This window comes from Mytilus galloprovincialis, chromosome 6 (genome assembly GCF_965363235.1).
Source record: "Mytilus galloprovincialis chromosome 6, xbMytGall1.hap1.1, whole genome shotgun sequence".
Classification (NCBI taxonomy): domain Eukaryota; kingdom Metazoa; phylum Mollusca; class Bivalvia; order Mytilida; family Mytilidae; genus Mytilus; species Mytilus galloprovincialis.
The window spans coordinates 11,679,029-11,693,288 of NC_134843.1; the positions used below are offsets into that span (position 1 = coordinate 11,679,029).

The 14,260-nt window shown below is 31.7% G+C and overlaps 1 protein-coding gene across 5 annotated transcripts in view; it reads right to left on the reverse strand.

The window, feature by feature from the left end:
* LOC143078934 (uncharacterized) overlaps positions 1-14,260 on the reverse strand; it is a 134,321-nt gene that overhangs the window by 97,711 nt on the left and 22,350 nt on the right. For 4 of the 5 annotated variants that reach the window (XM_076254008.1, XM_076254007.1, XM_076254011.1 and 1 more), the window contains 4 exons: positions 13,987-14,026; positions 6,014-6,141; positions 5,591-5,722; positions 3,614-5,071 (listed from right to left, as the gene is read on the reverse strand). In XM_076254008.1, the coding sequence (XP_076110123.1) occupies positions 5,012-5,071; positions 5,591-5,722; positions 6,014-6,141; positions 13,987-14,026 (360 nt within the window). In that variant the 3' untranslated portion in view covers positions 3,614-5,011. Of the gene's footprint in view, positions 1-3,613; positions 5,072-5,590; positions 5,723-6,013; positions 6,142-13,986; positions 14,027-14,260 lie in introns of those variants that run through there. The other variant, XM_076254009.1, reaches the window with a different exon arrangement.

The following is a 14,260-nucleotide window of genomic DNA, read 5'->3' on the forward strand; positions in this document are numbered from 1 at the left end:
CATCCAACTTGTTAGATACCCCTGTCGTCGACTTGATATCTAATTGTTTTGCATTAATATGTTATAGATAGATTAATAGAAAAATTATCCAAATATGTTTTTAAAATAAAACACTTCGTAATTGAGAAGAAAAATTTCGTTTTATTTGTTTCTATTAACTTTTCAATGTTTGTTACTATAGTAAACATTACAGTTAGCATTTATTGCCATCTCTAACAAAGATCTTCGATTCTTTTGTTCTATTTCAACTGGTTTCCGCCTGTTAAACTATCATCAGATTTTTGTCGATTTAATAATGACATTACAGAGAAAGCGAGGGATGCAGAATTTTTCTTAATATTTGGTTCTGTAAAAAAAGAGGAGCCGTAAATATCAAATATTTGGAAAGTTGTCTCGTTGGCACTCAAACCACATCTTCTTATAAATAAATATAATCATATATTAAAATGAGAATGACCATAAAAAGCCACAAAAACCTTAAAAATATTTAAATCTATATTTTATAACAGATGATATAATATACGATTGCACATGTTTGTCTTATTATTATTTTTTTTTTATTTATTAGTTACTGTATATAGGAGATGTGGTATAAGTGTCAATGAGACAACCATCCACTCAAGTCACAATTTATAAAAGTAATCCATTACTAGTGAAGGTCAAGGTACTGTCTTCAACACAGAGCCTTGGCTCACACCGAACAGCAAGCTATATAAAGGGTCCTAAAAAATTACTAGTGTAAAACCATTCAATCGGGAAAACCGACGGTTCAAACTATAAAAAGCCAGAATGTGTCCATAGTCCACGGATGCCCCACTCGCACCATCATTTCATATGTTCAGTTGACCGTTAAATTGGGGTCTATACTCTAATTTGGCATTTTAATTAGAAAGATCACATCATAGATAACATGTGTACTAAGTTTCAAGTTGATTGGACTTCAACTTCATCAAAAACTTTAACCTGAAGCGGGACAGACGGACGAACGAACGAACGGACGCACAGACCAGAAAACATGATGCCCCTCTACTATCGTAGGTGGATATAAAAAAAAAAAAAAAAAGAGAAATGAGAAACACTTATGAACCATATCAACAAACGACAACTACTGAACATCAAATTCATGACTTAGGACAGGTTCAAATAATTGCAGCGGGTTTAAACGTTTTCGTTGTACCAAACCTTCACCCTTATCAGAAACAATAGTGTAACATCCCAACATAGAAAGACACACTATAAAATATCAAACGGAATGGCTGAACTCAATCAAAAGACGTTGTAACACAAATGAACATACACTGAACGATATGTCTCTATATCGGTTCATATGACCATCGATGAATAGTTAAGATGGCTGGTCGAAAATACGATCGAAATGCTGATACAAAATAACTAATCCATGAATAATAAATAGTTTATTTTTTATTTTTTGTTGTTTGGATTAACGAAACGGACAATTAAAGCAATGTATTGGTAGTTTAGTGCATTTGTACATCAGAGATTCATCTGCGACTACTAGTATTGTTATTTTGAATTAAATATTTCTCTTGGTCAAGTATTGTTTTACTCATTGTTTACGTAACTTTAGTATCTAAAGTTATAACATTTATACATTACTTGGAATGAGCAATTCTAGTGTCTTACTAATGTTGGCTTCATTGCACTACGGATAGGGTAGAGATTACCTCTTGGTTAAAGCTATATATTCTGAGCAGTCAATCAAGAGACCATAACGCCTTGGTTACATTATCTACTATAACCCAATATCTATTTATTGGTAAAATATAGAAAAGTGAAGCGATAAAATAACCAGATATTTTCTCCGATGTTATTACTGGACTTCGAACTGGGACTATTACATCATTATATCATTCCTATGGCATAATGAAGCTTCTAACAATTCCGTGAAAAAGTTTGACAAAGTTGTCTTTAAAAACAAAATTAAACCACATATTGACCTAAATGTTGGCCACGAAGAATACGAATTTAAGGATCGCTATATATTGCCTTTAATTCGTCACAGGCGACACAAAAAAGCACGAAAGTTTTGAATGTCTTACTTAATGGTAGACCTAAATAGTCAAATTTGTTCTGCTTTTAAATAATGCTCTAGAAGTTTAAGTATAACCAAGTGGAACGCGGAAATGAGCAATAAAACTGTCAATTTTAAATAGGGCATGTCACAGACTATGATTATGAAGATTTCTCATGTCTACAATATCTATAGTGCATATATAAAATGGTGGTGTGGGTGAACGTCAATGAGACAGCAACCAGCGAAAATTAAGGTGGTTGACGCTCTTTTTCTCTTTTAAACAAAAATTGGTATTGTTCCAATATAAATATTGAAAAAAAAGTTTGTAGAATAATTTTCGGGCCCGCTATAGTCCAGGGCTGTGATACATATTTGTTTGTCGTTCATTTTTTGTACAAATAAAATGCGGTATGGGTTTTGCTCATTGTTGAAGGCAGTACGGTGACTTATAGTTGCTAATGTCTGTGTCATTTGGTCTCTTGTGAAGAGTTGTCTCATTGGCAATCACACCATATCTTCGTATCTATAAGTTGTTCATCTACATGCCTGTCAACAGTGAGTTTGTGAGTTCTAATCCAGCATGTGCTAATACCTCATCCTATTTTAATTAATTGACTATGATTAACAGTTTTCCTGTCAATAATCAGTGGTTTGATCTTTTTTTTCCGACATGGAACAAAAAACAGTATAACCAAGAACTATGAAAGTGGTGTTAAACATTAGCAATCAATTGAACAATGCGCCAAAAAAAAAACAGTATAACCAAAAACTATGAAAGTGGTGTTAAACATTAGCACTCAATTGAACAATGCACCATCATCTCTCTAATCAACAAATAGATTGTGTAATGATATGCAAATATTTAAAGAGAGACTAACATCCAATTTTAGAAGCATCCGATCTTGTATGTTCATTTCAGCAGTAGGTAATATGGCAGCTTGACAGTTATTACTTACCCCATCAATGATAGATGCATCATGGCACTTTTGATTCCCCCTTCTCTTGGTATTTTTTTTTAAGACTGACTGACAGCAATTTGTATACAATTGGTTTCCTGCAGCATAGATATCATTCAAGAGAATTGGGCAGGACAAGTGTCCCACAACATTGCCACTTTTTAATGACATTTTAATAAACGAGAATGTGTCCATAGTACAGGGATGCCCAATCCACACTTTCATGGGGTAATATCTCTAATTAGCATTATAACTAGAAAAAAATATCATAGGACACATGTGTACTAAGTTTCAAGTTGATTGGACTTCAACTTCATCAAAAACTACCTTGACCAAAAATTTTAACCTGAAGCGAGAGGGACAGACGAACAGACCAGAAAACATAATGCCCATGAATGACATATAATCATCTTTAAAATTTAGTCATACACACATGACATGACATACTGAGCTTCAAAACAGATAAGATTACACTAGCTTTTGATTATCCTGCGACATTATGTTCAATTTGTTGAAGTTGAACACCATATGGACCCTAAAGTCAATTTAACTTTAATGGATATCACCATTATTATGTTATTACATTTTAGGTTCTCAACATGTGCATAATAAGTGAATAAAATTCAAATTTTAGTTTTATTGATTTCTATATACTCTTTATAGAAACTGATACATACATTTTGCTATAAATTAATTCAAATAATAAATAATACACAAGATCTAATATATAAAATAAATTTTAATAAATATCTAACTAAAAACTACGTAAAACATGTAACTTAACTCTGATAAAACTACCCGTTTGGATATGTGAAAAATATTGCCCCCCCCCCCTTCCTTTTCCCCTAATTTTTTCCTCCTTTTGAGAAAATTTTGTCTATAAACCATAAAGTATAAAGTAATTGGGAACATACATTAAAATAAATATTGTATTGTATTTAGCATGCAAAGATGAAATTAATAAATGGTTTGATCTTCCTTTGTCTATATAATGCATTTGTAAAGGAACAGATAAGATTCATACATATAGAATAATAGGTTGTTTCGTTTTTGATACTGACTATATCATGTGGAATATCTAGATGAGCCCCTTAGGGCGAGTTAAGATATTCCACATGATATAGTCAGTATCAAAAACGAAACTACCTATTATTCTGTTTATCGGTAATTATGACGTCACACAATGTATTGCCTAATATTTTCAGTGATACAGCCAGTACGTTGATACTCGAAAATATTAGGCAGTAAGATCAAAGGGAAAATATACGAATTACCGATAAACAGGATTACACCATGCTCAACTTATGTTATTTTCAATGAAATAATTTGCATTTTTGTGGATATTTGATTTCATGTTTTTGCCAATCTTTGCATACAAAGCCCTAAATAAAATTTATCAATTTATTGAACATTTGAATTCATGGTTTACCTGTACCCACAAAACCAATGAAAATTGGAATCCAACTTAATAATGAATCAACAGTATAAAATAATTACTGACTGTTTACCGAAATTAGTAAATCAATGTTTGTACTGTAATGAGATCATATGTATGATGTAGAGATCTACTTGGAATAAAACTGAATCAAAATAGAGTGTATGAAAAAAAAATATAAAACAATGCAAAATGTCAATATCAAGAACTAGGAATGGAATTTTCACTTAAAACTGTCAAATCTCTCCCATGCAAAAGGTATTGTATCGTTTTTGTATCAGTGATGTGACAATTTAAACACATTTTATCCTAAGCTATATTGGTTAGTCTGTGTCAGCTTAAATTTACTTCAAATGCTTAACAGAAAAAAAATCACTGGTTCATAGTACAGTAAAACTTGTGTCTGTGAAAATTTGCAACCTTTCATCTCGATCAATTTACAGAGGATTTGGTATCTGAATATGCACATATGCCAGGTACAATGTACTTCATAGATTGGTTGATGTGAGACCTGTTACTGTAGTTGATTCATCTTATACCCCAGCTGTGTATCATTTAGTTTTCGTGTTAAGAATACGACTAGTCTTATGAGTAAACATGGAATACTTTCTTTTTTCTTTTATCTTTGAGTTTGACATCAAGACCCTGAAACAAAACATATTTGTGTTAGCACATCATGTGAATTGAATATACATGAAATAATACCCTTTTCTCTAGATTAATGAAAGGAAAAGGTGAAGATGTTCTAAGGAGTTTTAAGGACTAGGTAAAAATAATGCTGAGTTTTGAAAGCTAAAGCACAAACATGTAACATCTTAAGTCATCCAAAATGATATTTTTTCCAGTTTTCAGTTTATACTTCTTTTTTTACTGAACAATGACCAGCTTTAATTTAGCTTTTGACAGATATTTTGCTAGTAGTTGGGGTTGTCCATATCATTTGGTAGATTTCTGAGCTTCATATAATACATGCATGATTTCCATGTTTCTACAGAGAGATTTTTTACTTTTTGATAAAATATAATTGAACACCCAAACCATCTCATTATCACAACAAAACAGAACATATATACAATCTTTTCTGCATCAAAAATAAAGCATTTTTCACATTAAATGATAAGGAACTTATCCCAACACACTTTGCAGATTTTTGTTCATACCAACCTTCTTTCTATACAGCTTTATAATGCAGAGTTTAATGTCAGGGTGTCTGGCGTGAGAAGAGATTTCTGGTACTGCTAAGTCTTTACTTACAGGTGAAAGTCTGTCCTCCTCAAAGTTATAAATGTCATCTAACTGAGAAGAAAAAAAAACAGTATCATAAACTTTTAATTATCACAGCAAAAGTCAAAACTTTACTTTCTTCACAATTCTCAAAACAGCATCTCTCTTATCATTATCTTACTTTATAAATCTGTTACCAAAAAGTTCCAACTTATGTTCATTAAAAATATAAAATTTTGGGTGGTGAATTGGGAGTTTGTTCTAAATCCATTTTTTTTTAAATTTACCCATTTGTCATAAATCTTAATTATAATGCAGATAGGAATATATATAACAACAGAAATTTTATAAAATAACACTTACATCAATTTCATCTAGGTCTGAGGTAGGGACCAAAAACTCATCATCAAAACTAGCATCTGACATACTGTCAATAATATCTATATTAGATGGAGATCTTGGACAGGGTGTGGACTCACAGGTCAAAATCTCTGAAAGAAACAAGATATGCAAGATTATTTATTGTATTCAATATATATAACTCAAGTTAAATAAATGTGACAAGTGAGTAATCTTTAATATATGATTAAATTAAATGACATTTGTTGTTTAATTGGTAATTACATGCTGTAGGCACAATGTGGATCAACAAGTTTACAAACCTTACATATTAATTACAAAGCTTTAAAAGATAGTCCTGTTGTGTGTGGCCTGTAAATTATTATTTAAAAAGAAAAATTGCAAGTATGACTTAATGTGATACTGGTGAAGGAATATTTTGTATATTGACATACTTGTATAGTGTTACACTGTACATACTTTTTTTATAATTCTATTGGGGATTGGCTATTATAACTTCGTACTGAAGGAAACAAGAATGGCAGAATATATACAGATACATTTACAGATAGAGTATTAAACCTTATATAACAAGATTGCATCTTTTTTAAAAGTTACATGAGTTGTATAGAAGATCCATAGATGTATGTCAATCACAAAAATTAAACATATTTTAATTATATAATCATATGCTCTTTAAGTCTTTAGCGCACGTTTCAAAAAGTTAATTGGAGAGAATTCAAATGATTGCATACCTAGTAATCTATGTTAAAAGGAAAATCGGTATTCAGAGCTTCTTTAGATTATCTTCGGAGTTCCCAAATTTACGCTTGCAAATGCAAACTATGCTCCTTTGTCTTCATGGGAAATGTAAACAATGTGTGCCGCCTTTAATTTGTGTGTGTTATCTCCCTTTATTGATTGAATATAGCTAAATACCCAAACAAAAATAAACAGTCAAAATATTGAAATGAAGTATAAACGAAAAATGATATGACTGGTTCATCCTAAATGAAGTATACATTAAAAATAAATCATTAGGTTACCAAGAAAAGTAACACACTGAATATAAATTATTCAGATAAAAAACTTTATAATTATGCCTGGAAACAGTATATCTATATCTAACAATATATGTTCTTGATTATGTGAAAAGACGGTAATCAAATTCATAGAACTGTGAAATAAAATACAGGTATTGCTCTTATATATACTTTAATGTTTTATATAAATAATACTATTTCTGAATTATCCTTTTTAATTTATAATTTAAAAAAAAATTGTAACTAAGCCAAAAAAAATCAGACTTTGTAAAAATCACAAAAATGTAAATGAAAATTCACTTTTACTGAATGTATTATAAACCTAAACTGTGTTCAATTTAATATGGTGAATTAATAAATTATTAAACTATTTTTACTGGCACTCTGGCATAGTAGAAAAATCAAAGATTTGAAACTTTGAAAGAACTAAAATAACTTATAAATAATACCAATAACAATTGTTTTATGTTGTGATATTTTATATGATTATATATATTCTATGATATTATCTCATCCTCTTCATGTGAATTATAATTTTAACTTTATCTTCATTATATGTTTATGTGTTAAGAATCAGAATGTATTGTGTATTGTCATTATGTCCCGTCAGGGGCCCTTAATTGGAAAATAAAGAACTTTGAACTTTGTTCTGCTATTTTACATTCAAACATTCAAAGAGGGCAAAAACACCTGTAAAACCTTAAACTTCACTGTTTTTTTCATCTGAGAAAACTAGTTGTAATGAGTATTCTACTGTGCATGTATATGTCTCTGGAATAGAATTGTCTAACTTTACAAATCTTTGTTTTGGCAAAATTTGAAAATTTAAATGAATAAATGTGTTTGATAACTGACATTTCTGTCAATTTTTAATCTTGACACACAATGTTTAGATATAACTAAATCAATACAAGGTTACTACACTGTTGGGAAATGTGCCCTGCGGCTCAGGGGGCTGTGTAAATTAAGAATCAAATTGTTTAGTAGAGTTTGACAACAGCAACATAAATAACATTATAAAGTGTATTTCAAGCTTTTGCATTTGTTGCCATTATTCTTATAATTTTAATGATAATGTGTTGTTATGCAAATCAAGGAAGACACATTGTACTGGATTTATGTGTATGAAAGGAAATTTAGGAATGCACAATAAATTATAATAAAAAAATAAATAAGAGACCAAATTGGGAAAGTATCTAAATATAAAGAAATCTGTAATCAAGGCTATTAGAAACTAACTAGAGGTTCTAAAGAGCCTGTGTCGCTCACCTTAGTCTATGTGAATATTTAACAAAGGAAGCTGATGGATTCATGACAAAATTGTGTTTTGGTGATGGTGATGTGTTTGTACATCTTACTTTACTGAACATTCTTGCTGCTTATTATCTCTATCTATAATGAACTTGGCCCAGTAGTTTCAGTGGAAAATGTTAGTAAAAATTTACAAAAATTGCCTATAAAGGACAATAACTCCTTAGGGGGTCAATTGACCATTTTGGTCATGTTGACTTATTTGTAAATCTTACTTTGCTGAACATTGTTGCTGTTTACAGTTTATCTCTATCTATAATACTATTCAAGATAATAACCAAAAACAGTAAAATTTCCTTAAAATTACCAATTCAGGGACAGCAATCCAACAACAGGTTGTCCGATTCATCTGAAAATTTCAGGGTAGATAGATATTTACCTGATAAACAATTTTTCTCATGTCAGATTTGCTCTAAATGCTTTGGTTTTTGAGTTATAAGCCAAAAACTGCATTTTACCCCTATGTTCTATTTTTAGGCATGGTGGCCATCTTGGTTGGTTGGCCTGGTCACCCGACACATTTTTTAAACTAAACACCCCAATGATGATTGTGGCCAAGTTTGGTTTAATTTGGCCAAGTAGTTTCAGAGGAGAAGATTTTTGTAAAAGTTAACGACGCCGGACGACGCCGACGTGATGTGATGTGATGGGAAAAGCTCACTTGGCCCTTTGGGCCAAGTGAGCTTAAAATTTCATCTTGGAAGCTTATTAAAACTAGAGGCTACAAAGAGCTTGTGACACTCATCTTGGTCTATGTGAACATTCAACAAAGGACACTCACCAACATTGCAGACAAGAAAGGAATGCATCACAAAAAATCTATGTTTTGTTGATTTTGTAGTACTTATCATTTAGTCTGTTTAGTTTCCCTCTATCTTCTTTAGTTTTTTTTGACCAAAAAACACAAATGGGTTTTCAATAAAATATCATTATTCAAGGGCAATAACTCCTATAAAGAATGATAGCATACTAACCGTCTCTCCAAATAACACTTGTTACTAGATATCTTTATTGTGATTTAAATTGTCTAGCTATTTAACTATTATGATTTTAATTGCTATCATAATTTTAATCTTATGACACGAATAAGGCAAAGTGCAGAGGTCGAACCCTGAACAGTTGGGGCAAGTATGGACACTACATTCAAGCTTGATACAGCTCTAAATTTGGATTGTGATTAACTAGTTGACACAGCATAGGTTTCTGACAGAGAATGAATGTGGTCTAATAAACTAAACAATTTTATTTTTTTTGCTTTTCGAGTCATAACTCCACAACTCCAATCTTAACCATCCTTTTGTGGTGTGGAAACTTGTGACAAATTCCAATTAAGCTAAAATTATTGGCAAATTTCCAATTATACTAAAGTTATTGGCAAATTTCCAATGGAGATTATTATTACTGAAGTTATATATGTAGGACTCTAAAGTGCGATGGGGACGCTAAAGTACGATGGTTACGCTAAAGTGCGATGGTCTACGCTAAAGTGCGATGCCTACACACGCTAAAGTGCAATTGTCCGCAAAAGTATAGACGTAATAAAGGTAAGTATGGATTATGACGTGAACTGTCCTTTATACAAACAAATAAATGAACATGCCGAAAGATAAATGTAGAATATTTGATTAACAACTTTAAACCAAATGTCCATGACTTACTCAATTTAAACATTTTTGTGCTTTGTCGGCTGAGGCAAAATAAAGGTATATGTTTTCATGCGTTAATCATAAATTGTCCACTAAAAAAAATAGTTTGTACATTGTAGGAAAATACAACCTGTATTTGTCCTCGCTGCGAAAAAAAAAAGAAAGCTTGGAGAACATTGCATTTCTCTCTCATTTAAATTAAGAAATTTTTAAACAAATAAATGTTTCACCAGAAAGGATTTGTATTTGTAATTTACAATGACGACTTTCAGGGGAGATATTCACATAAGTGATAGACTGTGTGAACGGCAAACTAAATCAATTATCCAAATATTTGATACGCCCGAATTTAATTTTTTTTTATCATATACAGGATAAAATTATATTGATTTTTGTCATACCTAAACTACCATTTAAATCACATATGTTATAAAACCTTAACCTATTAGCTTTTGAAAAAAGACTTTTTATTATACATCCGTGATCTTTAAAGTTTTTAGCCCTTTAACATTACCCTTTTGGTCCATCGCACTTTTGCGTGGTAAACCATCGTACTTTAGCGAACAAACAGCCATCGCACTTTAGCGTGATACAAATAAATTTAGATTGTCTTATCATCAGTTGACTCTTAATAAAGGGTGTTGCCCTTTGATGACTATTTTTACCAATTTTTATATGACTGCAAATTTCAAATACATTAATAATTTAAATGTAGTGTGAAGTAGTTCAAATATTACTTTTTGATTACCTCCCTTACACTACTTTCAAATTGTCATAACTGTCCTTTAACAAAAAAAAACAACTTGTTTTTACCCTTTTATGCCCCTAATTCATATATGGTTTGAGTCATAACCCCCCAAAACCAATCCTAACCATCCCTTAGTAGTATTTTTAATTATACTAAAGTTATTATTCGAAAACCATCTGTTTTTGGACAATGCTGACGACGGCGTGATACCTATACGACTGCAAAGTTATTGACTGGAAACTACAAAAATGCAATAATGGCCCCTTTTTTTGGCCTCAAATTCCTAAACCGTTGGGACCATAACCCCCAAAATCAATCCAAACCTCCACCTGTGGTAAAAAACATTGTGGTACAATTTCAGAGCAATTGAAATACTTACGGGTATACACAAGTTGATATCCTGAAAGTAGAAAAATGCTTGTTTTGGGCCCCTAATTCCAAAACGGTTTAAACCATCATCCCAAAAATCAATCCCAACCTTCCTATAAAATTTCATAGATATCCATTCACTTAAACTAAAGTTACTGTCTGGACACCAAATGTGTCTTCCGACGACGCAGACAACATCATACCATTGTATGAATGCGAAATATTTTTTTGCGGTCGTATAAAAATAGTCATCAAAGGGCAACAACCCTTTATTAAGAGTCAACTGGTGATAAGACAATCTAAATTTATTTGTAGAACTTGTCAGATTGCTGATCATTTTTGTGTTTTGAAGTTTCTTTTTATTTATATAGTTTTCAAGATAAAAGGCAAATATTAAAAAATCTAGATGTGTCAAAGCGACACGAATGGCCCCGTCCCAAAAAGTTGAAAAATCTGCAATTTCAATATAAACACATGTGGACACAAACATGATGGTAGCCTCACATATCAAATAACAGCTCAAAATCTGGAGGGGAATAGAGAAAAAATCCGTATAACTGATTTTCAATAATTTATCAAAGTCCAAAGCCCGTAATTTCAGCGGAAATTAGCGGAGCGGAAGGAAACTTAAGCTTGACCTATAAATCATCATGGTTAACTCACATACCAAAAATCAGCCCAATATCTGAAGGCGTTTAGAAAAAAAAGTCTGTATAACTGTGATTTTCAACAATTTCTCAAAGTCCAAAGCCTGGTATTTCGGCAAAAATTAGTGGAGCAGAACGAAACTTAAACATGATCTGTAACTCATCATGGTTAACTCACATACCTAAAATTAGCCCAATGTCTGAAAGCGTTTAGATAAAAAGTCTGTATAACTGTGATTTTCAACAATTTCTCAAAGTCCAAAGCCCGTAATTTCGGCAAAAATTGGTGGAGCGAAACGAAACTTAAGCTTGATCTGTAACTCATCATAGTTAACTCACATACCGAAAATCAGCCAAATATCTGAAGGCGTTTAGGAAAAAAAAGTCCGTATAACTGTGATTTTCAACAATTTCTCAAAGTCCAAAGCCCGTAATTTCTGCAAAAATTAGTGGAGCGGAACGAAACTTAAACTTGATCTGTAACTCATCATGGTTAACTCACATACCAAAAATCAGCCCAATATCTGAAGGTGTTTAGAAAAAAACTCTATATAATGGTTAACCAGTAAACAACCAGAATCAACTGTACAAACAGGACAGGGTGGGTTAAGGTTAACCAGTAAACAACCAGAATCAACTGTACAAACAGGACAGGGTGGGTTAAGGTTAACCAGTAAATAACCAGAATCAACTGTACAAACAGGACAGGGTGGGTTAAGGTTAACCAGTAAACAACCAGAATCAACTGTACAAACTGGACAGGGTGGGTTAAGGTTAACCAGTAAATAACCAGAATCAACTGTACAAACAGGACAGGGTGGGTTAAGGTTAACCAGTAAACAACCAGAATCAACTGTACAAACTTGATCTGTAACTCATCATGGTTAACTCACATATTAAAAATCAGCCCAATATCTGAAGGTGTTTAGAAAAAAACTCTGTATAATGGTTTGTTGCAGAATGACGGAATGACGGACAGACGGAATTAGGGACAATGGTAAAACTATAAACTTCGTTGCGGGGCCATTAAAATGTATTTGTCATTAAGGCAATTACTCCTGTAAGAAGTCATCGGAATGTTTTGGTGTATATAAACAATTGGTAGAGCTCTAAATTATGCACTTTTTTACTCCAGTAAGATTTGCTCTATGTGTAATGTTTTCAAAGTAATAAACAAAACAAGACATTTTACACCTGTTTTGTAAAATCTATGTCGGCTATCTTAAATTGGCAGGTGCGATCATTAGACACATATTTTTAATGTGTACCCCAATGATGATTGTGGTCAAATATGGTTAAAATTTCCACTGACAGTAGTTTCAGAGAAGATTTTTGTAAAAGTCAAAAGACAACGTCAGATACAAAATGATGCTAAAAATGGCCCAAACCAATGTGTTTTTTTTTTTCAAAGTCAGAAAAATGACTTCCATTTCAGCTACTGTTTGTGTTGCATAATCATGGAACAAAATATCAGCTGCAGCTCAATGCTCATTCAGGGAGGTAATTGACTGAGCCAACACTAATGAAATGCCTAGTAGTCATTTATAAATAACAGTTAATTCCCCTTGTATATTAATTTTAGACTCACTTTTAATAACAGACATGTACAAGTTCACTATGACTCATTATAAAGCCAAAATTTATTCTTCATCTGCTGATTGGTGGATGTTTAACATCCTGCTGCATGTAGTACATGTATGTTTAGGACAATTCAATAACAATGAAATTAAATTTACTGTGCTTTATTATATTGATACACTGAGCCTGATTTGTACACAGAATTTGCAGTGATTTGTACAAACTAGCTCAAAACTTGAGTCTGATAGTCAGTAGAAAGACATGTCACAGTATATGTATGTAGACAAATTGTTATGTTCCCATACTGAAAAGGAGGTTCTCTTATTGCTAAATGTTGTTCACATTAAGCATTGTTACAAAATCACCAGGATACCACCCTCCTTCAGAGCATGGTTATCATTATACTCCCACCCCTCTTTGCAAGAACTATAAATTCAGAAATTATTGTGGGCATTTATTATTGCAATTTTTGTCATTTTTAGGCCAAAATGCAATTTAATTTTTTTTTTATATTGAGAAAAATCCTGTTTAATTCATATAAAAAATTTCAAAATGCGAGTTTAAATTATAGTGATTATATCCCTGTTGCATTTTTCACAACAATAAAAACATTGCAATAATTTCTGAATTTACACTAGAAGAACATAGAACATACCAATGTTTTCATATTCAGTAGCTTCCATAACTATACCATTCTGTAATTTAAAAAAAAATATAGCAGTCTACAGCAAGATTCAAGTCACTATTGTTACATGTACCACACCTTTAGTGTACAGATGTACATGTCTGTGTAATAAATATTATTTATTCTATGCAAACAATTGCTGCTTGATATCTTGTTGCTGTATATATCATATTTGTTTTTTGTTCATTGTTGCATGTATACATAAATCAGGCTGGTATTTTTCTCATTTGAATTGTTTTACATT